The following is a 27870-nucleotide window of genomic DNA, read 5'->3' on the forward strand; positions in this document are numbered from 1 at the left end:
CACACGTGTGCACACATGAAAATTACAGTATTTCTTTCAATATCAATACAAGCATTCTAAATGAAAACCCGGATAAGTGGTAGATAAAATCCAGCTCCACGCTAATAGATAAGGCCAAAGAAGTTAAGTTTTTTAAAAATATTTTTCTAGTTGAAGATGTACACATATTTTTATTTACTTATTTATTTTTATGTGATGCTGAGGATCAAACCCAGTGCCTCACACATGTGAGGCAAAGCTCTCTGCCATTGAACTACAACCCCAGCCCAGTCAACTTTAAAAATACAGAAAATTCAATTTTAAGAATCTGTTAATATTCAACATTAGTAGTGAATGCAAAATAGCTCCTTTCTGGCCCATGAGTTAGGGATGATTTTTATATTCTTTGTTTGCAGGGGGAGCGGGGTGGGGTGGGAGGGAAGCGATGAGTGTTTTTCCATAATAGGCTACCAGCATTGAAATACTGTAGATTGCAAAACTTAGTGCAAAAGTTGAAATTCTCAGACTGGGCTTTAAATTTTTTTTTTCTTCTAACAGTTTGAGATAAGTCTATCTTATTCTGGTTATGGCTGTTTTTCTGGTATCAGAGCCCTATACTTATGTACTGGTAATAATAGTGCAAGATTGGAAATAATATTTAAATAAATATGCTTCCTTTACATGTAGTATTACAATTAACAACTACAAATTAAGCTTTTGTCTTTATTAACATTTATTTGTAGCATTATATACAGGTGTTTTGAGATTTACCTGTGCCACCATAAAGAGAACTGCTTGATTTTTTAAAAATCATTTGATGTAACAATGTGCAACTCAAATTTATGAAAGAATTAACCCAGTCTTCAGTTTCTACCTTTGGTATAACGGATAAGATGAGCTTTGAGGGCAAAGATTATATCCTTGTATACTCCTTGCTGACACTGGTTTTGCTAACCCACTCTCCTGAGTATTAGACCTGAAAGGAGACTTTGGTTTGCTGAAATATTCTGCAACAGGTATTTTCATGTTGTTTCTTCTTATAAACAATGGGGTCTTGTGCTCAGCTCCTGAAATAGAAATATATATATATATATATGTATATATGCATATATACATACAAATAAGACCACATTTGAGACACTGAGTATAGCTTCTGCCTTGTTTTAGTAGCAAATGATATATCAAAAACAAAACAAACAACCCCCCAAAAAGCCCATCATATGAAGTTTAGGTGAATCAGGAACACCCAAAATTCATAAAAGAATTTATTCTCATATGTATTTCTTACCACTTACTCATCTTTAATGAGCTATTTGTTTTATAACATGCAGGTTATGTTCTTTCACTCTTAGAAGCAAATGTGATTCTGATAGGAATTATTTAAAATTGAAGATGGATAAGAGGGGTGAGCAACTATGGGACCAGTGAGAGAGAGGAGAAAGGTCTGTGGTTTGGATAGATAAAATAAGAGAATAGATAAGCAGGTTAAAACACATTCATTGTACCGTATGATCCTTCCAAAGTCTGCATAATTGCACCCAAATAGTAGCACAAATTTGGAAAGATGCTGAATATCAACAATGGAGATAAAGGGGCATACCTTGAGGGATTTCTAGGATCTAGCAGGGTAAAATGTATGTGGGGCCTAAAGATAAGACAAAGTTGAAAGACGCAGTCATTATCATCATTTTACAGTTCTAGGGTGGGAAGTTTGGTAGACGAGGCAAGATGCAGTAGATTATCCTCAGAGAGTAAAAAGAGTGCTTTGTAATTTCCAAACTACACTTACTATTACCTGTTAGCACATAAAGCCACTTTTGGGTTTGGTTAACCCCAATGGAACCTGTTGGGGTCTAGAGTGACCCCATGGAACTCTAACTACCACATCATTCCTAGTATGAGGAGAACTTGGAGAAATAACAAAGCTTGTAGATATAGTTGACAGTTTGTTTCTATGTAGTCATATTTGCCATGCTTGTTTTAAAGTTAGAAGCTGCCAAATCCACAGGGTTGCTTCGCTTGGACTATTCTGAATCAATATAGGACTTCCATAATAATTCTCTCTGGTCCATATTGTAGGCTGGTACTGGACATCTGGTGGGTACACAAAACTGCTCTTTTCTATTGTATTTCACCTGTCTTACAGGGTACTTGCTTGTGGCTGGTTGCCATTTTATTCTTCTCTCTGGCTGACTTTGTTTCCAGTGAAATCATCCAGCTCCATGACAGTTAAGCTGTAAAGAACCAAAACTCTGAGATCATCATTCTTTTGTAGGTCAGTGCAAGGTTTTCCTTTTCATTGAGTTTGCATGAGTATACCTATAGTTCTCTTATCCTGCTGTCTTGCTTCTAAGAGTGCCTGATGAGGTACTTTGCCTTTCAAAACAAAGGTAAATTTATTTTAAATTCATCTCTATGAGAAATTCAGCAGATGTGGTCCCTTAACAGTTGAGATGGAAATCAGTCTTGTATTTTTTTTCTTATAAAATCCCAGATCCTTAAAGTTTATGCCCCTAAGTAGTTAGTACTTGCTGGTTTCCTTATAAACTTAGTAATTATCACAAACTATACTTAACCTTTTGCTACTTCCTTATTTCCTTCAGATTCTTGGCTTGATGCTCTGAATTAATTGAAGAAAGAAAAAAAATTAATTTCACAGATACAAATTAGACTATACTATCAACAAACTCACCATATATCTATCTTAAATATGCTATCTCAGTTCTACAGTATTAAATTTACTTTCTAACAAAAAGTTCTTACTTGGAGTAAATATCTAACTAAAACATCATATGCTAGTCACGAAGGTGGAGACTGGCTCTAACAATCCCCTTGTTTCTGATTTCATGGATACTTTATGATAAGAGACAAATTACAATATAAAATTCTTCTCTATCTTAATGCTTTTTCTAAGTGATGAATTATGTTTTTAATATTAGTTGCTCTGATCTTAAGTTTTACCAACTTTTAATTTTAAAGCAACAAAATTTTCTTTCTCAGCTTTAATAACACCTTACCACACATTCTTTTAATATGATATTATACATAATGAATATGTATTTGTCTTCTGTTCTTGAAATTAAATAGTTTAAGAAATATTTTTTTCTGAAATAATTTCCAATTTCCTTAGTGGTTATTTTTCTCTCTTAAAGCCCCAGCAGTGTCAGAATAAATTAAGTGAAGCAATTTATTTTTACCTTTATTATTCTACACAAAAATTCATGCCTGTATAATATTCATTTAACAAAATATACAATAACCATAAGTCTATACTTTTAGCTTTCTTTATGGTTCGATTTTTATTTAAACTGGAAAAAAAAAGTTGTCATGTTTTCTTAGGTTTCTTAGGTGGCTACTCTTGATTGCCCTTCGTGGAGGGGAATTTTCCTCAAAGGAACACGTAGCCCCTGCCAAAATGTTCTGAACAGCAGACTTGAAAACAATTCTCATATTACATATGAAAATGAAAGAAAACATATATTGCAATCATTTACTGAGGAGAATTGAGACTTGTACCTCAGCATATTTAGCATTTTGAAGGATAAAAAAGAGAACTCAAAGTCTTTATGTACTATAGGCCCTTTAAGTGACCATATATAATTACCTGGTTGATTGATATCCATCCTTAGCTCCAGTCGGCACCTTTGACTTTGCAGGTGAATTTGGGGGAGATTTGATCATAGGGGGCGATTTAACTGAAAGTGGCTTCCCAGTCTCTGCTGCTGGTTCCACTGTGCTGTTTCTTCTTCGGTGAGTCAATAAGGGTATCTCAGCCAGTTCAGAATGAATCAAAGCTGAGACCCACTCTTTTTCTGATTAAAAAAAAAAGTTTGGCGAGTGGAAGTTGTAAATTTCATGTTGACTCGAAGCACAGGATTAGTTCTTATTTCCAGCACACCAGTGTAAAAGGCTGGTGATCTGTTTTCCAGGTAAGTAACTATATGTGAGTAAATGTTTCTGCAGAAAAAGTTGATTCATTTCAACCTAGTTTCTGTTGACCTATGATAAAGTGCCCAGGGTACTTAAGTCACTGAAATACTTGTCTTTGAATAGAAGTAGAATAATTTTAAAATATTATGTACAAAAGCCAGCTTTACAGGCTGCTGTAAAAATTTAAGGATACCTGATAATGCAGATTCTCTTAAGAAGTTATGCTCTAGTCCATCTGATGACTAGGTAAGTTTGAGGATAGCTACTCTGTGTCACTTATGGTCTCCTTGCTTGTTGGGAATTTAAGGTATTTTCAAGGGACAGGTTGGTTAGAGCCCAAAGGAGGCTGAGGTATATGTTGATGACTGAATAAAAACAGGCAGAGCTGTCAACTGAGTCTGGAACTTGGAAGGCTATGTTACTGTCATCCATACTAATGAAAAGAAACAGGCTCTGTGTTCAGAGTTCACAGCAGGTGAGAGGATGTGCTCAGGGCAAGTTCCGACTGCGTAGAATTTGAAGAAACCCAAACCAGCTGTAACTGAGAATAAGGCCTCCTCTGGACATAGGTGTTTCATATCTTCCCAATGAGTTCAGATAGAAACATACTGTATTTTGGGTTCATTAAATGACCAGTATGCCTGCAGTTGGAAATACAATACTATAATGATTCTGATACTGAAACACGGAGGAAATAATTATAACCTTATCTTTGCAAATCCAAGGTAGAAAACTTCAGATATTGGCATATTCCCATTTTATTTCACTAACCCAAGCTCAGTGTCTACAAATGCTTATAGCAATCTCACCTTTTGTACTTGCACGAAGCAGCCACTGTGTAACTTCTGCTAGAGAATCAGTACGTATAATGTCACAGAGCTTTGCCAGGATCTGACAGAGAACATCAGAGTTACACGGTGAGCAAATAAATGGTACAAGTTTTAAAAGGTTTCCTTAACTTCAGAATCTCATCTCCCTGCATCCATGATGATCAACTGTCAATTGGGATCTTAATTCAGGAGGACCCCATTTTCAAAAAGTACACATTGGAATCTTGGCAAAAACATTACCAGTACAAGTAATAATTTAGACTAGGCAATGCTGTGTGTTTATCTCAGTTCCAACATCTTCTGGTAGGAGAAATTCACTTCTTCTGGGAAATTGGTCCTTTCCTACTATACCATGGGGTTTTAATGGGAATCTGAATCTGAGGCTGAAGCAGTGACCTTTGTTAAAACGTAATATCTAGTCTATTGATCTGTCTTTTTATTGGATTTTTTAGCCTGTTCATGTTCTGCATTGGTTCAAACATACTATCTTGTCAGTTTTTAAAAATTTCCTTCCATTTCTGTTCTACTTTTTCTTCTTTCTGCCTCCTTTTGGATCAATCAAGCATTTTTAAATATTCCTCTTTATTTTCTCCATTAGCTTTCTAGCCATACTTTTTTGTTGTTCGAGGATTAAAATATTCATCCTTAACATATCATAGTGTTCCTTGAATTAATATTATGACAACTCATCTATAATTTAAGAGTTGTGAGTTATATTTCCAATGCTTCCTGCCTAAACTTTCAATTAATCTTCTCCACAAACCAAAAATCTTGATAAGACCTGTTTTTTCATGTTGTTCCTTCATCCTTAATTTATTTAACAAATAGTCAACAACTATCTAGTCAAATGCCATGTTGTATGTGCCCATTAATATTTTTCAAGCAGTGATGAGGGATGAGGAATCAGTTTTGAATACAAGATCCCTGCCTTCAAAGAGTTTACGTTGTGGTGGGTTTTACATCAATCAGAGTCCAGTTAAATTGATGTCTGTAAGATGGAAGATGCCTGTAAGAGGAACACTTTTTAATAGATACCTAAAAAGTCAGTTCTATAGGAATTTTCTGATCTATTGATGTGCCCAAAGACACAAGGCAGTCTTACTAAAACTGCATTCAGCTTATAAAAATTAGGGTCAAACCTATGTAGTTTAGTTTATTTTCTACAAATTTACCTTGGTCTTCAATGCATATTTCTTGTATTTTATTTATTCAAAATTCAACAAAAATTTATTTTATAATTACCAGGTGTTTAGCACTCATCTAGGTCCTGAAGAGGAAGTAGTAACCAAAATGGACAACTATGAGATCTTCTAGGACTCAACTTTTAGTAAGAGTGGGGTAAGAAAAGAGACAATATTGAAACAAATAAATACAAACAGTTCAGATAAGGTCTGTGTTAGGCTCAAATGACAAAGGATAATGTCATTGAGGATGAGTGGGTAGCTACTTTAGATTGGGTGGTCAGGGAAAGTATTTCTGAGTGTTATTTAAACTGAAACTTGAATAAGAAGATGACTACACAGGGGTTCAAGGGCTAAAAAATTCTTACAAGGGCAAGCCTGTGAGGTAGGAATGGGCACGTTATAGAAAACATCAGTGTGGCCATAGTTTTATAGGTAAAGGTGGACAGTGATTCTGAAGACTCTGTAAAACATAGTCTTTAGCCAGAACTATCAGTCAAATCTACAGAAACCCTCCCTTCATATTTTGTTTTATTATTTTTCCCAATATTAACCACCACACAAATTATTATATTAATAACAATGCTCTACTTCTATAACATTGCTCTACTTTACTTTTTAAGTAATTATTTATTAGAATTATTCAAAGACCATCTTTACAACATATTTTATTATGTATAATTATTACTACAGATACTGATTACTTAAAATTACTATTAGAGTCATCATTACAAGAGTCTTGACCCTTAATTCATTTTAGTGGGTCTTATAGTGGAGCAATGTATTATGCACTGAAGTGATTCAAAGAAAAAAAAACAGCAGATAACAAATATCAAATGGTTTATTTATCCTTGATTTTATGTCATTCTCAGAAATAACTGTGACTAAGGAGAACCATCCAGGAGGCTGATATGACATATTACCATTAATGTAATTCACTTCATAACCTCAGGCAGATAATATTGGAGGAAATAATTTTCCAAAAATAAGAGGGAGACATGAATGTTGATTGAAAGAATATGCCTTAAAATATAACAAGGAAATAAACAAAAGTGACAAGAAGTTAGGGGTAGTGCTTCTCAAACTTTAGGAAAATAATAAGTCATAGGAAGAACTGGGCAGGTTTGGTTGGTAAATGCCAACCTTTTCATTACATCTAAACCAAAGCTTGTGTTTATGTATGAGTGACAGGAGTCCAGGGAAATGTAAGATGATTGGAAATGAGAACAGGAACAGGCCTTGCATTTCAGGCTAAGTAATTTTAAATAAATTCAGGTGTCAATAAGGAACCATTCACAAGTTTTAATGACAATAGGTATATGGGTTTTTTTTGTATGTTCATGCTATTCCCAAGTTATGGATTTAATAAACCTGCCTCTTACCTTTATTTCTTGATCCAGATAGTTTGGTATGCAAACAGTGTTCTCTTTGACATCGGCCTTGGTGCTCATTGCCTCTGAATAACAGGAGCCAGCAGTAGAGCATGCAGTTGGTGGTGATGGTGACTTTTTAACCTTAATTTCTTCCTGAATCAAAAATATAATATAATCAATATACATTTCCCACTTATATTTTCCATGCAAATTAAACATAAAATGAATGAGAAACACTGTGGTAAATAAGAGAGATCCACGGAAGTAAAAGGAGGATAGTTTTGATTCTCCTTTAAATTCTATCAAACATTTGTATTTGGAGACAAAATAAATAGTGATATAATATCAACTTTTGTTGAAATCACATAAAACCCATGATTAAACACCATAATAATTGTGTGTGTGTGTGTGTGTGTGTGTGTGTGATCATCCTTGAAGAAATACAGAATGAAATTAAGGTTTGAACTTGGTTTAAGTTAGTCTAAGCTGATAGAGCCTCTGGGTTCCTACAGAAGTAAACTCTCTGGGAAAAATCCATTTATTTTTAGTTTCAGATTCCTTCAAATAATGTTTCATACAAGATGACAAACAACTGGGTCATGAGCGAAAGAAGAAATTAACAGTGAGAATTGGAAAATATTTTGAACTTAATAAAAATGTTGACTAGCAAATATTGTGGAAGCAGCTAACGCAATATTTAAATAGGAATTTATAGCTTTAAAGTACACATATTAGAAATATAAGTTAGAAAAAAATTATGTGTAAATAGAAAAATTGATAATGAGAAAAACTAACAAAATAAAAATATACAACAGAGGATTAAAAAAGTCACAAAAAGTTTTTGATACACTATTAAAATACATAAAACTTATTAAAATTAATCAAGAAAAATAGTGACATGTTATAAAAGGGTACTTCTTACAAATCCTAAAGATGTTTTAAAAAGATTATAAGAGTATTATACAATAAATCTAACCATTTAGATGACAATTTTTAGAAAAAGAATATATTACTAAAATTGATTCTAGAATAAATAGTCTGAGTTCTAAAGTAGATTTCAAAGCAAAGAATATTATCACGAGTGAAGACAATAATTTCAAAATGATAGCAAGGTCATTTCATCACAAGAACATAACAAACCTAAACAGTTATATACCTTAATAAGAGGTTTAAAAATATATGATTAAAATTGGCAGAAATGATGAGAAATATAGGAATCCACAATTATAGTCAGAGATCTCAATACCCCTTTCTTGATAATTTATTGAAAAAGTAGAAAGAAAATCAGTAAGACTGTAGATGACTTGAGCAATGATATCAACCAACATGACCTAATTGATGTTTATATTGCACTGTATCTCAAAATAGCAGAATAAATATTCTTTTCATGGGAAAATGGAAAATTTATCAATTGACCATACTTTGGTTTATATAACCAGTCTCAATAAATTTAATGTCTCAAAGAATGTAAAGTGTGTTCTCTAGAGTGGAATTAATAAGTAACCCATGGGTCAAAGAAGAAATTAAAAAAGAAATTAGGAAGTGTTTTTAACAGAATGAAAATGAAAATGCAGCATAGTAAAATTTGGGGGCTGCAGCCTATGTGGGAAAATTTTATAGTAAAATTAAAATAATTCATGCTTATAATGGAAAGGAAAACTTTCTCATTCAATGACTTAAGCTTTTACCACATATAAAGGTGAAAGCCAGAATCGATGAAACAGAAACAAAGAAACAACAAAGATAATCAATGAATGTAATTATTTCACTATATTAACAGACATAAAAGAAAGATCATGTGGTTATCTCAGATGCAGAAAAAGCATTTGGCAAAATTCATCTCCCATTTCTGAGAAAGCTCTATAAGTAGAAAGGAATTTCCTCCACTATATAAAGTGCATTTATGAATGAAATAAACTACATTGTACTTAATGGTTAAAGTCTGAATGTTTTCCCCTGTGTTCAGACTGCAGGCAAGGATGTCTGCTCTCATCACTTCTATTCAACACTGCTCTAGAAGTTCAGCCATTACCAAAGGCACAATAGAGAGAAACAACAGATCAATTTTGTATACAAAAATTATACAGTTAGGCCTAATCAAAATGATAAATTTTGTTTTTTTCAAGAAACACCAATACACAAAAAATGAGCAAGTATCAGACTAGAAGAAAACATTTGCAAAATGTACATGCAACGAGATATAAGATTGATATCTGGAATATAACAACTTTTATAACATCATAATAAAAAGGCCAACAACCCAATTTCAAAAATAGGTAAAAGACTTGAACATATACTTCCCATAAAAGAACATATGTATGGCAAATAAGAATATGAAAAGTTGTCAACCTCATTAGTTATTAAGAGAATGAAAATAAAAACCACAATAAAATGCCATTACATACCAAATAGATTGGTTAAAAATAAAAAGATTGACTAAGATTTGGTTTTGGGAGTCTGTGGAGGAAAGCAAATTCTAAAACACTAAAAGCAAGATGTAAAAGGTTGCAACCACTTTGGAAAACAATTTGACGATTTCTTAAAAGTTTAAACATACAACTCCCATATGACTCAATTTATTCCCTTCTCAAATGAAAAGACTTGTACCAAATGTTCATAGTAACTTTGTAAATATTAGAAAATATAGGCAAACGGATAAATGGAATAATCATACAATTTAATACTAAGCAATAAAAAATGAATTATTGATGCATAAAACAACATGAATGAATCTTAAAATAATCATGCTGAGTTAAATCAGATTTTAGAGAGAACTATTTGATTTCATTTATATAAAAATTTTAAAATCCAAGTGATATAAAGCCATTTGGGAGGGGCTGAGGGCATGAGGAAACTTTGGAGGTTAAACTATACATATGAATTCACTTGATTTGGGTGCTAGTTTCATGGATGTGCCAAAAACTCATCAACCTGTGTATTTTTTTAATATATGCTTTTTAAAATCATATTAGTTATATTTTAGTAAAGCTTTAAAAATATTGTGTAAGGTGGTGATTTTTCAGAAAGATATGGGAAGAAAAGGACAGAAAATGACAGAATCCAACTAAAGAGATAGCTGTAAATGTTTGTTTCTTTACCTTTTTAATTATTAAGGGATTTTCACTGGAAGTTTTGAAGCACTCATTGAGTTTTCTGCAGGGCTCTGAAATGAAATTTAGGAAAAATATATTTAAATTAAACTAAAAAATAATCTTTATCATGTAATAAGTGTCAGTTGCTGAAATATATGAGAGAATACCTGAATTTGATTAAGTTCAACTCAGGGATGTATTTATAGTGGAATTGCATTATAACAACATAAGAAAAGTGTTTTATATTAAAATACTAATTCTATTCCCAAACAAATCGTATAAAGACACACTGGAAGTGCTCCCTGGATTCAGTTAAACTGATTTAAAAGTATGTGTCTTACAATTGAAGATGTTTTTCTCTGTTTCATACCCATAAAGCTGTCACATTCTCTAATTAGAAGAGAATTTATGTGTTTGTTTTCCCTGAAGACAGAAGAATATTTATGTTGAGTTATAACTGCATTCTTTATTTTTTCTTGTTTCATTTGTCTCTCAACTCTACTTTGACAGTCATTGAACTAAATATCCCTAAATTACCTTAAAACCACTCGAAGTTTGCTCAACTTTACATTAATATAAAGACATATTCTAAAAAAAGATACATTCTATGTAAGTGATGCTATCTCTTTTACCAAAGCCTTAAGTAATAACACAACAGTTTGTTTAAGATGAAATGATTTTGTACATATTCCCAATACTAACTAAATTCAGTAATTCTAGCTGAAGAAAGATAAATGAAGTTTAATGTTACCTCTCCCCAAATAATGAAAACAAAATTGTGGTTAGTGAGTACATAATGTTAGTGTTCACTCATTAAAAATGGAAAATACTCAATTTTAAGTAAAATGTAAATAATACAGATAATCAAGAGTTTTTAATAGTGTTGGAAGGATTGGGGCTATGAACTCTGGTCTCAACCTTCACAAATTACTCCAAGAGCAACACCGTGGACCTGAACTACCTTGGGAGGCACAGCCTTAAACAGAGACAAGAGGAAGGGGAGTCGGGAGGCCAATACCATTTGAATTACTGCCCCACATTTATGATGCTGAAGATCAGGCACTGGAATACTGCTACAGTTAGAAAACCACAATATCTGCTGACCTTGCTTGTTTACATTCATAAATTAAGAATCTAGGACATTGGGATGTTGTAGCTAGAAAATTCAAGTATCTAGACATGCTTGATGATATAAAGCAACCAAAAAGGGTGACTTTACCCCTACAACTAACAAATCCTACTAGGTTGCAACCACGAATTCACTAATTGCCATGAAGTCACTCTGACTTGAAATGTAATTTTTAAGTTTCTAGGTGCTACAGGATAGGAAGGGACACTAGGAAGAAGGTGGAATAAGCGGGCTTTAACTCTTCATTGCCAGTAGAAGAGTGGGAGAAGGAACTCTTGAAAGAATGAAAGGAATTAACAACTATGAATACCTTAGAACGGCATGTATCACATGGTAATTATTCTACAAATGATTTACCAACTTTAGGAAAATATGTATGTTACCACCATATTCCAAAATAATTTTCATATATGCTGAAAGTTTTAGTAACAGTATGTGATTATATATAGTAGGAAAGAGGGGACTGGATGTAATTTTTACCATGCAGAATTCCCTTCTTTGATTGTACTTACCCCTCGGATTTTTGCCACGCTTTGCTTTCAATTAAGATAACCAACTTCATTTCCAAAGTAGTAATTAATTGAATTGTTTTGTTAGTATTCTGCTGGGACCTGAGGACAAACTAAGAGTACAAAAACACAGAAGGCCATGACACTAAGGCATGACCTTAAGGAGATGACAGCCCTGCGGGGAAGATGTAAGCAAGCAATTCCGTTTCTACTGTGTTCAGGACTTGCTTTTTTTCTGCTGTAGTTTTCCTTTTGGTATCAGCTTAAACATTCATATCGTTTCTCTTAGCTAGTTTTGTAGGGATTAGAGACTACAACCATGCCAAATACACGTTGGACACAATAACAGTTATAATATTCATTAATGTTATTACACTACTGAATTGAAGTTAGAAGAAATAATTTTATAATGAAAATCATATTTCATAGTGAGAAAATTCTGTGACTATTTAAAAAATCACTAGTTATTTTAGCTATCATGTAGAACCCCACCAGTAATTTGTAGGAGATCCAAGATGTTACATCAGTTGAGAGTGACTTACCTGAATGAGGTCGTGGGGGCACTTTGACACTGTTTAGGGCTGGTGACATTCCTCTGACAGGGCTTTCTGGGGCAGCAGTACTGGGTGGGTAACTGCATTTGGCAAGTGGTATCTCATCCTTCTCTAAGGGGTAAAACTGACTAACACCATACAGTGTTCTGAGTGGAGTCTCATCGTCATTCACAGTACAGATTGGAATGTTATTCAAACCTAGGTGGATAAGGTTTAAAAAGATCAAACAACCGGATTAAGGTTTTGACAGTTTTTCTTTAAATATTGACAATTTTCAACCAAGTATTGTTAAACGTGCAGCAATGGACTTCCAAAATGTATGAACCAGTGCTAGGTGGACATTCTTCAAAATTTAGCAAAGGCAATTTCGTTTGCAATACATCCTTCCTTAAAATATTCTGGCATTTTATAAGCCTTGAGAACCAGGCCCACATCTTTAATCTTGGTCATAAGAGTCAAGATTAATAGGCATGCCTTTAACCTCTCACTTCCCAAGTCTCTCACGAATGTAAAATTTCAGATTTTTGAAAGCATTCAGGACAAGACCTTTTAAAAAAGATACTCTTGATTTTTATACCAGCAGATGATAAAAAGCATTTGGTGGTAGGGCTAGAGGGTGGATAAAGGTGATTGTAAGGGTAGTAAAGAAGAACTTGGTACAAAGGGACCTTACCTCTCATGTCCAGAGACTAGAAGTCAACTTTATTTCATTTACTCTCCTCTAACAGGTGTTTACTTTTGATTCCAACATAGAAATTTGCTCAAATATTAAATTATAGATAAGTCCTTTTGTCAATATCAATGTTAAATCATGTGGAATTGAACAGCTTAGGAAATGGGGATGTGCAGGACCTTGATTCATTATCAGTGAGTAAGAAGAGATAATAAGAGATAGCTACTTTACACCCCAAGAAGTTACCTGGCAAACTTCTGGAGAATGTTATTCAGTCTTCCAAATCTCCCCATAGTACTGCTGGTCTACCCCCTTCTTATCTTTTTGCTCAGATGACATAAATATGTTTTTGCTAACAACTCTGTCTGAAATGCATCCCATTTCTCTCTGTCTCCTTATGCTCCTATTTCTCTCATTGCATTGTCACTTGTCACAGCATACCTACTTGCACATTGCTTGTCCGAGCTGCACTAGAACATAAGTGTCATGAAAGCAAGGATTCTGTCTGGTTTGTTTTCTCTGTATTCCCAGTATCTAGAATAGTGCCCATCAGAAATTAGGTGCTCTTTGATTATTTGTTGAATGAATGAGAAAATCAAATGTAAGGCTTTTTTTTTTTTTTTTTAGCCAAACACTTGGAACTTTACTGAAGTTACTGAATGTAACACTTTCTAAATAGAAATGAGAATAAAACTTTTTTGCATCATATCTTATCATTATAACACCTAGGTTAGTGATTGGTTAAGGTACTTAGTGAAAAAATGCGTATCAAGTGAGCTATAGAAAACTATAATACAAAAACAAGTAAAACAGGAAAAAACCCCTGCTTTCTCTGCAGTCTCCTTGAATTGATTTTAAAAGTGTGTTTATGTGCATGTGTGTGTTGGAGAATTTTGAAAAACAAACCCCTCAAACCCTCTTCCTTATTCCTACATTTTTTTCTCCTTTTTGGTTCACAATTTCTTCCACATTTACACACACACACACACACACACACACACACACATATATATTATCACAAACCAGAAAAGTAATATGGAATAATTCAGGTTTCATCTACTAAAGAATTAGGAAAGAACTATTAAGGGGGAGAGGGACCTCTAATGGAATAGCATTAAATTGGCTTCAGAGTCAAGTGGAACAATATTAAATGACTTAAAGCTTTGCATTTCAGTGAAATATGAAATTTAACCCTACAGTGGAAGAGATTAGCTACAGTCTTGGTGGGAGTTCCAATAACTTCCTTGATTATATGGAAGGATTAGGTAATGGAGTCTTGGACTCAAGCAAGACTAGCTCCTCCTGTAGAGCCTTAGTTTCTGTTTTTGTAGTGATTACAAAGAATGGTTTGAGAGTGTCAAAGATTCAATCCTCATGGTCCTTCCTAATTCTCTGATTGATAAGCAATCTTAGTTTGATGAGAAAGTAATTAATTTCTTGTCGAAGGTAACTGTTTCTTTTGTGGATGAGTTTCCTGTAACACTAGGGATATTTAGAATTAAAGAGAAATGACTAAGTAACAAATGTATACTATTCTTATTCATGGAGTAAGTTGAGTAAAGACCATTGCATATGTGTATTTAAAAAGTAGATAATATGCTAATTGGCATATTAAAATATCTGACAGATTACCTTTGGAATTACAACTTAAAATATGTATAAAATGATTTAATATTCTTACCGCTCTCCTGAGCCTAACTCTAAACCTAACCCTAAACCTAATGCTAGCCCGTCCCACCCCCCATTATATGTCCTCATCCGCTTATCAGCGAGATCATTCGTCCTTTAGTTTTTTGAGATTGGCTTATCTCACTTAGCATGATATTCTCCAATTTCGACCATTTGCCTACAAATGCCATAATTTTATCATTCTTCATTGGAGGGGTGGGAGGGGTGGGAGGGGTGAGAGGGGTGGGGGGGAGGGGAAAAATATAATAAACATCATTACCCTATGTAAACGTAAAAAAAAAAATTAAAAAAAATGATTTAATATTTTTAATATTTTAAGTAAAAAATGTTAGAATATTATGAAGTTGGTAAACTATAAAAATGTTTGAAATAACGTATTTATAAAGTTTATTTAATATATAGAATTTATGTGCAGCTTGGTAATAATTTGCATGTTAATAAAATAAAGGTCATTTAAAGCTTTTAAAAGTATTTAATTACCAAAGTCTGTAAATGGAACCAAATATTAATCAAAGACTCCTCCAGTGATTGTTAAAATTTACTAGATTTATAAGTAAGATTTGTCAGTTAAATTTAAAAGTTGAGGAGAATGAAAGGGGTTGAAATTCTTAAAATTTTAATTTAAAAGAAAAAGAAACTAGTAGTATAAATAATCTTTTTTGTGCACAAAAGTCTGAATTAAGAGTGCCACATATATAATATTATCATAGTTGATACCATACAAGTACTATATTTGCATTCCATTTCATCTCCTCCTCTGCCGGCCAACCCTAATTGACTTGTACATACCAGCAGGACAGAAGAGGGGATGTGGTCTGGGTTTCCTTCACCTTCTTTTCCACCCTTCCTTCCCACTCACTGCTTCTGACTCCTTCAGTGTTGGGGTAGATCGATTGAGGAACCATACAGGGAACATGGTCTTATGGTATTTAAACTTAGTGTTGGGGCATCTGTGAGGCAGAGAAGAAATGTGGCTCTTCCTCTTCCTCTTCCCATTTTTGTGGGCTTTGGGGAACCCTGGCTGAGATCTCAGACTCATGGATAGTGTACCCTCCTAACACTCCCCACACCAAGACTTTCTCACACAGCCTCTTTTGGCTGGAGTTGCCCTGTTATAGCCGTGTTCTTGAGCTGGGTTCTTTCAAGATATTCTAGGACAGCTTTCTTCTCAACATTGACTCTAGCTCATGAAAATGAGATCTTGGCCCAATCCTCTGTGGGAGAGTCACTTAATCTCACTTGTGGCTCCCCTAACACAGGTACCCATTGTCTGTATCCTGTAGAGCATAGAGTTCCAGACAAGTTCACCCCAAGAAAAGTCTCCCCAGACTCCACTGCAGAAACAGTGTAGGGAAGACCAGTATCCAGCTAGCAATGGTGTGTCAGTCTCCCTTTCTATAGGAACATCACTCTCATAAATAATTTCTTGAAAAGCCCTCAGATGCAAGTAAGTGGCCACTGCTGCTCCTCAGAGAGGAAGGGAAGGTTCATGGAAATTCCTCCTCTCTTTCAATGAAAGAGCAAAGTCTCCTTAGTAAAAGAAGAACCTGGAGGTAGGCAATGGCTACCTTGGCAGGGACAAGTTTGGGGTTTTTTTGTTTTTGTTTTGCTTTTTTGTTTCTTTTTGGGGGGAAGTTAGGGATTGAACTCAGGGTCACTCAACCACTGAGCCCATCCCTTGCCCTATTTTATATTTTATTTAGAGACAGGGTCTCACTGAGTTGCTTAGCACCTTGATTTTGCTGAGGCTGACTTTGAACTCTTGATCCTCCTGCCTCAAGCTTCCTCAGCCACTGGGATTACAGGCATGCACCCACACGCCCAGCTATTTTTTTGCCTCTTAACAAGTGATATATACATGATCTCACAACTTGGCTTTGGCAAACATTCTGAAACCAGCTATGACGTTTACTTATATAGCTTTTTTGCAACACAATAATGATACTCAAACTTCTTTACCTACTGTTTCTGTTGTTCAGAATCATTTTACTCCACCTGTGTCTGTTGCCTGGTTTTCTAAGACTTATCAGAATATAGCTTGAAATCTTCTACCAAGCAAATGTAAGATTTTGACATAGTCATGTGTATAGGTTCAAATGCCTCTTATTCTCTTTAATGGAGCTTGAAGAGATTACTAATTTGGAAAATAAATGGAAATTTTTCATTTTTTATATGTATTGGTTTTGATTCCATTTACTGTTCCCTTTCTTCCAAATTGTTTCTATCTGTTCTCAGAGACATTTTACTGGTACTATTCGAGCATATCAGACCATTTGTTTTCTGTCTGTTTCACTGGATTATATGTAGTCAGAAGTTGCAATAATTGCTATAGTGTTTGCTGTGGTAGACCCACCACCACTTACCTAGATCATGGATTCAGGACATAGGTGCTCAGCTGTCCAGCTGCCACGACCATCAGTTACTTGTGACTAAGCCTAAATCCCTCTCTGGGAATTGCTCTTGACTGAAAGGAGCTCTCATGCACAAGAGAATTCAACCAATGATTGGTGGATGGGAATTAATAAAAAGCACCGTGTCTTTGCCTGGAATTGAGATATCTCTGAAGGATCATCTGCCCCTTGTGGGATTGGTTGAGGCCTCTGTTGTATTGGTGTAGCATTTCAACTTCTGTCTGATTCTGCTTCCCTTGCTTCCTCACATCTTTTAATTCCCAAAGACTCCCCAATAAAGCTCCTTCACACAAACTCCATTTCAGAGTCTCTTTCCAGAGAACCTGATTCAAAAAATATTGCTCTGTAGAAAAACATAGGGTATCATGATAAAATATCATATAGGGAAATCAAATTAAGATAGAGAATATGGAGCTTAGAAAGTCTCTTTGAAGTGATGTTTAAACTGATACCTGAAAAATAGAAAGAGCAAACAGTGGGGGAGATTCATGGCTAGAGGGAGTAGTATGTATAAAAATCCATAGGGAAGGCTTGTTAATATTCAAGGAACTTAAGTCCAGTATGGCATGTATATAATGGGGGTGGGGAATTTATGAGATGCCATAAGAGATAACCAGAGTCTACATTATAGAGAACATTTTATTTAATATTAAAATAAACAATCTTATCCTAAATGCATAGCAAGTCTCTGAAAGATTTGGTGTAGGAGTTTTAAATAAATTTACATTTTAATGTTATCTTTTTGGTTGCTCTATGAGGGTAAGAATGGAAATAGAGCAGCAAGGAGGCTAAGGATAGCAAAAATAAGAATCAGAGCAAAAGGTAATAGTAAATGACAATGAAATTGGAATATGACCATGGAGATAATTTTTGAAACATTTAGGAGAAAAAGTGAAATGTTGCAAAGGGAAGAGAAGGAGTTGGAGGAGTGAAGGACCTCAAATTGGTAGTACTGCTTGTTTGTTAGTGTAGCTGGGAGACCACACTTCTGAGAAAAGACTAAGAATTTAGTTTTGAAGAGCAAGTTTGGGTGCCAATGAAGCATTCCATGCCTCACAAGTAGGCAGTTGAATATTTAGGTCTAAATTTTAGGAGTCTAAGATGTGTATTTGAAAATATTGCCTCTATACGATATTTGAAACGTGTGAATGAATGTATTTGCCTAGGATTACAGTGTAGATTACAAAGAGGAAATGGTCAGGGACTGATCTGTGAGGGATTCTAAGATTTACTGCAACTGGGAAGTAGCAGCCAAGGGGTAGAGAAAAAAACAACCACCTAGAAACGAAGGATGCTGCAGAAGCCAAATAAAATATTTGGGGTGGGGGAAGAAAGAAGGAAGGAAGGGAGGGAGGGAGGAAGTTAGCGAGCGAGTAGGTGGGTTGAAAGGGAGGGATGAATGAAAGGTGATGGTTAGCTATGTCAAATACTAGTAAAAGGTTAAGGTGGAATTAAACAGAATCTGCAGTGGATATTTGTCAGTTGAGCTCAGTTCCTTATCTTTCTTTTCTTTACTGACAGTAGGCAGATATTTTGTTCCTTTATCCTCCCCTTATCTACCAGTCCACAGCCCATGCCCTTGGGCAAGATCGAAGCTACTCCCCTTGCCCTGTTCTCCCACCATGGCCTCCGGATCTGTACAGGCCACTTTCCTCCTACTCTTCCCAATGGAGATTTATTCTGCGATAGCATGTGACTTGATGTGTGTTGATAAAATATGTGGAGAGTTTTTCCAGGATCTACTGGGAAAGAAGCCACTATGGCAAGCAGAGGTGAAGCTCAGAACTGTTATAACCACATTGCCACCATGAGAGAAACAAGCCAGCTCTAGGATGTGGCTGACACTCTGCATGGCAGGGTGGAGACAAAAAACAGTCCAGGATTTTTCTGGCTCTGGTGGGGCATCATATCAAAAACTCAAAGCCTACCTTTACTGCTCGATTTCCCAGCTACATAAATAGATCCTCTTTGTCATACAAACCGATTTGATTTGTTTTTCTGTTACTTACAGCCACAACCATCCTTGCTGATAATGTTAAATGGATTTGTTAAAATAAGGATAGTAGTAACATTAGCAAGTGCGGTGTATGTGAAATGGCCAGACTGTCAGTAGTGACTTTTAATGGTAAAAAGGTGAAGAACTGAAAACCATGAGTATGGACATCACTTTTCATTGTGAAGGAATATAAATTCCTTAGCATGATATACAGAACCTTTCTAAATTTGACTTCTTACCCACTTCATGCACCCTGATCCCAATTAGCCTTTTCCTACCCCTAACATGCTCCATAACAGGCATGCCAATCTCCTTCTACTTGGTTTTCTAATGCTCCTGACTATATTGAAACTTAATGTTCCCATCATCTTCCTTGTTCATATAGTTTACCATGATATAAGTATTATTATTGTTGTCATTTTACAGAGTAGTTTGACCATCCAGGCCATCCAGCTCCTGAGGCCAGGCTCCTGCCTATATTTTAACTTCAAATAAATGTTTGTTGAATAAATGAATGGATGGATACATGGATGACTGAATGAATAAACAGAAGATATGTATTCATGTCTTTAAGTACCACTGCTGTATCGATGACTCTCAAATGTACATCTATACTCCTGACTTCCCATTTGAGACTTAGACTAAGATTTTCCCAGATTCTTTTTTTTTTTTTTTTTTTTTTTTTTTTGTGGTGCTGGGGATTGAACCCAGTGCCTTGTGCTTGCAAGGTAGACTCAGATTTTCACTTGGGGGCACAACATTTCCATTTGGATGTCTGGTGTTTTTACACATGCAGTACATGTGCTGCTGAAATGATTTAATTATCTGACTAGAATATGAGCCTCATAAGGTCAGAGATATTTTTATCTTCACCATTATACCTCTCATATCTATAAGAGTGGTTGGTATGTATCAGAGATTAAATAAATGTCCACTGAATTAAATAACTTCACCTTTTCTTGTTCCACTTTCATCAAAAGCAAGACACTTTTTTTTTTTTTTTTTTAGTTATGATAACCTAGAATGGGAAATGGGGGCAAAGGGCATGTTTTTCTTTGATTTGTTGTTCCTGTCTATTCATACTCTGTACGGATCAGTTACCAGGACTTTTTAATATTTTCCCTAGAAACTCTCCCCAGTCTTGTATTCTGCCATTGCTTAGTACCATCGCAGAGCAAGCATGTTTGTCCTGATGGGTCTGGACAACTGAGCAGCCTCCTAATATTCTTCTTTATTTCTAGGCTCAGGCCTTTTCTCAACAAAGATGGCTCATTTATATTATAATAATAGTTTTCAGTCTCACTTTTTAGGAATATGATCATTTTTATCTGCTGGGGGCTCACTGTAACAATGGTTCTTATTTAGGAAGCGGTGTGTCTCTCTGAGGGATAAAAATCCCAAGGATGGTCTGAGGATCTACTGATGAAGTCCAACAACTAGGCTATACACTCCCATAATGTCCCACAGTTACCCCATCCTGGGCAAAGTGACAAGTTCATTCTAACAAGTCCCAGTAGTTCTGCTTGTTTTCCATATATTTCATAATCTTAAGAAATCTACCTCTCAAAACAAAATCTACCTCTCTTTTGTTTTATCTAGAAGCCAAAATATATGTAAAACCTATAAGCATTTTATTATACAATCCAAGATAAATTGAGAGAAGCTATTGTCACTAATATCCAATTTCCAGAAAGTCTATTGCATAAAGTTAAAGGAAGAAAGAATAGAAAAGAAGGGAAGGGAGAAAGGAACAAAACATGCATTTCCCTAGGGCTTGCATTTATCACATGGCAGTATTTTAACGTATTAAAATACTTTCAAACCAATTGCACAATGCTGCCATTATCCCCCTGAGTGATCCCCATTGCCCTGGTCACTTTGACCCCTTTCCAGGATCCTGTTCTAACAATCAAGCAATTCAATGGCTAATGTCTACTAGAAAAGGGGCTGGCTCCGTACTGGCATTTGGTCGTAATTGCCAGTGAACATGCTTCACCAGTGGTTAAATATTTTGGATAGCTGCCTTTCCTTTACTCACCAGGATCATCACGTAACCCAAATGTGGAAGAGACAGACACATCCTAAGACCTTAGGTCCCCTTACCTTTGATATGACAGACTCTTCTGGGATGAGGGGTGTGCCTAACTAGAAAGCAATTTCCATTTCTAGCCATAATAGGGTTGCCTTTGTTCTCAAACTGAAGAACAGAAGTAGACGATTTGAGATTCTTCTGCATAGCCTGTTGGTTTACTCCTCTCCACTGTTGCCAAAAAAGTCCTCAGGGTTAACTTGATTGACCTCGATTTCAGATGTGCTCAGACCCTGAAACCACAGAATGACAATCGTTCTGACAAGAGGTTTTTGACATTATCTTATACAGTGAACATTTTTCCATAATCTTTGTACTGAATTACTTTTCATGTCAAAACAATATGAGGCTCTTTTGCTTTCAGATCAGATTTTTGTAAACAGTAAAAATAGTATAGTATGAGTAGAACATAAAAAGTTTTTCCCTGAACAAATCAAACTATTTGTGACAAACTCTATTCAATTTTTAATTGCATTTAAAGTTATTCTGTTGGCTTACCAACAAAAAAATCACATCACATGATTACTACCAATTTTGACTTAGTAAATTAAAGTGATGGCTTTAAAATACAATGCCCACAAATGTGCTTTACATCAAATTAACTTTTCATAATGTAATTTAAGAAAACTAGCATTTTAAATTTGTATTATCCTCTGAGAAGATGATAAAACCTGAAGGAGAAAAAATTCCAAAAGAATGAAACTGCGTCCACAGATGATAAACTGAAAGACCTTTGTCACGTTCTTGTTTGCAATATTCAGTAGTATTTAATTTTCCTTTCAATCATTTAGCAAACATTTATTAGATACCTACTATGTCATAGGATAATGACTTGCTGAATTCACAATCAAGTGGGAAAGAAAATACTTGAATTAAGAGCAGAAGAAAGAATTATTACTTTCTTGAAGATATTATGTTACTTTTGTAATCTAAAAAGTTTTTTTTTTTTTGACTGTTGTGTATATTTCTCATCTTACACAGATGCCAATCATCATAGTGGATTGGGAAATACATGCTTTTATTTCTAATCATGGCAGGGAGTGTTTTTTGGGCCAGACTAATATTTGTGGTGTCAAAACATGTTCTTACACTTGCTGGGTGTAATGATACAGGCCTGTAATCCTGGCTGCTGAGGAGGCTGGGGCAGGAAGAGGCCAACCTGGGCAACTTAGCAAGATCCTGGCCCAAAAATAAAAATAAAAATAAAAGGACTGGGGATGCAACTCAGTGGTAGAGCATCTCAGAGTCAATGCAACCCCATCCCCAAAAGATCCATGTTGTAGAAATTGAACTCAGGATTTTATTGGGGTAGATATTTTTTAGCTGGTTGACTATCTTTATATATCATAGTCTAAGTTTTCCAGGGTATGGGTTTAGAGCATATAGTGTATAAATTACCAGTCCTGTTGCCACAGAATATCTGACTTCAAGAATTTCAATTTGGTACACATTAATTCTAAAATTATTATAAGTTAGATAAAATATATTTAAATATTAAATTTAGAAGATACGATTATCTGATAAGTATGTTTTTTATTGTTCCTTATGACTATCACAATGGGGGTTTAGTTCTAAACTCCTTATACAACCTCTTGATATAATCAAACCTCAGATTTATTCTTCTTATGTTAATTGCATCTTTTTAAAATATAGGAGCAAGAGGAATTACAGACTTCAAGGAAGCACTGGTATTTTCATAAGAGAAGAAAGAGAACCCTCTGCTTTAGTCAGATTGTTGTTGCTGTGACCAAAATGCCTGATAAGAACAACTTAGAAGAAGAAAAGTTTATTTGGGCTCACAGTGTCAGAGGTCTTAGTCCATAGAATACCAGCTACATTGCTCTGGCTCAAGGTGAGGCAGCACATCATGGGGGGAAGGATGTGGCAGAGGGAAGCTTCTCCCCTTATGGCAGGGTCAGGAAGCAGAGAGGGGGTAGGAATAGGGAAGAAGGGCCTTACCTGCCCACAGTAACCACCCAGTTATTCAAAAGAGAACTGATTAGGTTGTGACTTGTAATTCAATCCCTTTACCTTTAAACTTTAAACTTGACGCATTAGTACAGGAACTTTTGGGGTGACATCTCATGTCCAAACTGTAACACTCTGCATTGATATATTGTTGATCTGTTATACCAAACTTTAAAGTATGTCATTACCATTCAAACCTATCTAAGGGAATTGATGTGGGACAGACACACATAGAAGAACTGAATATTCCAGTTGATATATAAATCAGTCCCATCAGATTACAGATGAGTAACTAAAATCTAGACAGTAAATCATTAAATCTGCAGTTGCTTTGCTAGTTAAAGGCAAAGAGGGGACCATAAATCCAATTTTTATTCCAGTTTAATGTCCTTTCCATCATCCAAATTGCCCGTTATATCTTTTTACCCCAAGACAGATTAAATGAATTTACTGGCTTGATTATAGAAAAGGTCCCAGAGAGGAAGAATAAATCTACTTTTGACTTACAGAAAATTTAATCTGATATTATGCCTTTTTATTGTTCACAAATTATGTTTAAGGAATAAAGGTAATATACAAATATTTTATATTCATGTATCCCTGAAAATTCTGCAAAATATAAAATACACATTGTTTGCTGAGATCTGAATGTGTCCCTATGAAATTAACATGTTGAAGCCTAATCACTAATGTGATAGTATTAGGAGGTGTAACCTTTGGGACATGATTAGGTCATGAGAGTTCTCATGAATGGAATTGGTGCCCTATTAAAAAGATCCCAGAGAGCTGCTCCACCCTTCCCACCAGGTGAGAATGCAGTGAGAAGTTACCAGCTATGTACCTCACCAGGACCTTAATCTGAGTGCCTTGATCTTTGACTTCCCAAACTCCAGATTTGTGAGGAAATCACTACCTGTTTATAACCTACCTCGTTTATGATATTTTGTTATAGCAGCTAAAATGGATTAAGGCAGTGTGCTTTTGAAAGACTGGTTTAAACCTAAATCTTCAAAAATGCAGTAAATGAATAATTCATAGTAAATTTTTACCTTGAATTATCTTAACAAATGGGCTAATATTGAAAAAAAAAAACAGAACTAATTTAAACCTGAAGAAAAGCAAAACTATGTTGATTAAACACTAATAATGACCCACATCTTTCTCTTCAACCTCATGCCTATATTGATTTTAAAAATCTGAAACCAACTAATTATTCATTGCCTAGTGACTAGATGTCTTTCCAAAGCCCATGGATTGAGTTAGTGCAATATTTGTTTTTTAAGATTTCTTTTTATGATAAGCATTAAGTCTGAGTGACACCATTTCAGGACTTATGAACTCAAAAGTAACAAAAAGATCATTCATCCTCATACAGAAGAATTAACTTTTTTCAGAAGGCAAGAAATATGAAAAATTAAAATAATTGATGAATTGATGAACTCATAGATGAATAAATATTGTCTTTTCTTGGAGAATCAGAGATATTTATTTGTAAGATAGAGACTAAAACTTTTGCTAAAATCTATATTAGAGACAACTATTAATGCAAATTGGGTCCATGTGTATCACTGATGAATTCCATAGACTGAAGCAAAGTTTTGACCACTTCTAAAAATGTGTCATTAATTAATTACCAGGTTCCAGATGGAGTCCTTTGATGAATAATGGTATAGAATACATACAGAAAACACTTATTTTCATACATACTTGTTTCCAGTATTTTAACTTAATGGGTATTTTGCTTTATGATATAGGAAAAGCAGTTCTCAGCCTATTTTCCTGCCATGATACACATGACAACATTCCTATCACATGGTCAGATTTTAAAGAATGCATCCCAAAATTATGGGGAAACTGAGTATTAAAAACTCCTCACGCAAACTTGGTTTGTCAGTGTTGCTCACAGAACTAATTCTAACACTAATCTTTCCGGTCAGGTTAAGCACAAGGTATTTCCACTGTACACAAAAGAGTAACTTACCCTGCTCTGTACTAATTTCCTTTTTAAAAATAAATAAATTGCAAACATGAAAATTTTGGCCATATTTTTTCATTCCCCAAATTAACTAAAAAGATTTTTCTGCCTGTGTAGCATTAGAAAGATCACTGTTATCATATATACAAGGCTACAAATACATAATTGTATTTGTGACTAAATACACAATCTGGAGGTTGACATCTCACATATATAGCTATCTTGACTCTTACCTTACTGCTCCTGTGGCCAAACCTAGGCTGAGACTTTATGGCTTAAAGCATACCCCCAAGAGATTTCCTGACTGAGGGTAGCTGAGTTCTGTTTATACTTCCACTTTGTGATATTAACACTCTGCTTTCACTCTGAAAAGGAAAAGGAAAATCTGTATTGAGGTAAACCTGTGGGAAAACTTAATAGAAATTGATGATAGTCATTCAAGAATTGTGCAAATACTTCTGGGAACAATATTTCCTCTCTATAGTCTCTTTACTTCTATATCAGCAAATTACTGAATTTTATTTAGAATAAATGACACATAATCCTCAAAAGAGGAGGTTTTACAAGACTTTCTAATCTGCCTAATCCCAACCTTAGCCATTGTTACTTAGGAAATACTATGTAAATCTGTATTATAAACATTCGTATTCTTAGTCAAATATGCAAAATATATGCTTACAAGAAGAGAATATAATATCTGATTAATGAATAGCTGAAAATTATTTTGAATTCATAGGAATATAAAGCTTAATATTTCAGTGATGAATACTGAGTCATTTTGCACGTGCGTATCCCCTAACCTACAATGCACACCACTCAGATCTTCCCCTGCTTCTTCCCTCACTGTGTTCACGGTTTACATGACACTTTCTCCAAAAGTCTTCCTAGCCCCTCTCTGAAGTAGTTCCTGCTATCACTTTACCCTCCATCACTCTCTAATCCTTTTTCTCCTTAAGCTCTCATCATAGCATTTATCTCCCCTAATATTATTTATTCATTTATTTTTACATTTCATATATTCCCTTGTAGTGATTAAGCAGACTATGATCTAGGCCAGTTTTTCACAGTGCCTACAACACAGCCTGCCACATAGTATATGTTCAATAATTACTTGTTAAATGCACTAAATATATTTCACAGAGTAAAGTGTCTTTACTCCACAGATTCAGTGTATTTATTTATATGATCCCCTAAAAAACTGGTGACTGACTTTACAAAATTAAATACCCCATTTTCTTCAAACAGATTTATTTGACCTTTACATGTCTTGAAACCAAGATGAACTTGAGTACCATCAAGTAAATCAAACCTAAACTTTTAGAAAATCCTTTAAAGCATGAAATTTAAATTATACCTGAGAATAGTTTTTAAAGCAGATGGTCTGATTGACATGAACTCAAGTCTGTTGATACACTTCCAGCCTCACAATAGGTCTAGACTGAGTTTTTGTTGATTCCCCTAAATCCTTGTACTTAAGCTGAGAAATTTTGATTGGCAGAAACAGCTTATTATCTAATGCCTCCAAAAGAATACAGCTGTCTCCCTCCAGTTTCTCCCACTCACTCCAAAGAGCCTGTATGGCTCTGGTTGTTAAGACATACTTCCTAGCTTAGCAACACGATAACATTCCTTGAGGGAAGTCTGAATTCTAGAACCTCTTTACCACCATTTCTCTCAGATGTCCATTTACCCTCAGCTTGACAAAACCATGTAGGAGCAAGTGACTTTTTTCAATTTTGGACATAGGATAGAGTTGCATCAAATTCAAGAAAAAGAGAGAGGGGAAAAAACAATTTTATTAATGATTCTCACAATTCTGCTTAAAGAACACTTCTATGTGGTATATTCAAACTTAGCTCAATTAAAAACCTATGGAGAGATGGCATGAGTGATTTCGAAGGTTTCCTAGTAGAGAATGAAATACACTGTTCTGTTCAACTGCCTTGAAAACAATATCACAATGTTAATTAGAAGTCATGGAGTAGCAGACACATGTAAACATGTATGCACATATTGCTGTCAGGATGGTATATACTGGTGCTTCCCAGTATTTTTCTTTTTAAAATTCACATGATTTTTAATTTCCTAATTTTAATCTCTGCAAGCAATGTAGATTATTTCTGAAAGGTAAATACTAACACAAAACAGTGCAAAGAGAAAACCTAATTTAGTCTATTTGCATGACTGGTTCCAAGAATTAGAGGCTTCACATCTCCCTGTACCTATAACTCCTTCATGGCTTATGCCTCACTGCTTTACTGTATTGGGAGCAGGCAGAATTGATTTTCTAAAATAATTTTGACATTTTGAGATTTTCCTACTACGGTTTGTATCAGTTAGGAAGTTTCTTTTACACAACTAATAGCAGAGACCATCTTTCTTAAAAGATGGGTATTTCTCCTCCATATAAAATAATTCAATACTCCCGGGTTGTCATGGATGCTTCATGGTATCATTATGAATCTCAGCTTGTTCTGGTTTAGATCTATCTT

The 27870-nt window shown here is 34.8% G+C and overlaps 1 protein-coding gene across 1 annotated transcript; it reads right to left on the minus strand.

The window, feature by feature from the left end:
• Positions 1–849: 849 nt before the first annotated feature.
• On the minus strand, positions 850–21582 carry C10H4orf17 (chromosome 10 C4orf17 homolog). The gene is made up of 8 exons (XM_047566000.1): positions 21450–21582; positions 12566–12775; positions 10392–10456; positions 7303–7446; positions 4719–4800; positions 3584–3791; positions 2556–2599; positions 850–1046 (listed from the first exon to the last, which is right to left on the minus strand). Exons 1-8 carry the CDS (start codon positions 21580–21582, stop codon positions 850–852), a joined length of 1083 nt encoding a protein of 360 aa, XP_047421956.1.
• Positions 21583–27870: the final 6288 nt, after the last annotated feature.

Source organism: Sciurus carolinensis, chromosome 10, assembly GCF_902686445.1.
Source record: "Sciurus carolinensis chromosome 10, mSciCar1.2, whole genome shotgun sequence".
Classification (NCBI taxonomy): domain Eukaryota; kingdom Metazoa; phylum Chordata; class Mammalia; order Rodentia; family Sciuridae; genus Sciurus; species Sciurus carolinensis.

Bases quoted from the DNA above. Each gene is read 5' to 3' on its own strand.
- C10H4orf17 (XM_047566000.1), bottom strand. From the start codon at position 21,582: ATGCAGAAGAATCTCAAATCGTCTACTTCTGTTCTTCAGTTTGAGAAC. The intron at 7,447-10,391 runs GTAAAGAAACAA...TTTTTGATTCAG, and splicing joins ATCCCTTAATAATTAAAAAG to GAAGAAATTAAGGTTAAAAA. The intron at 3,792-4,718 runs GTGAGATTGCTA...TTTTTTAATCAG, and splicing joins GCTTCGTGCAAGTACAAAAG to AAAAAGAGTGGGTCTCAGCT.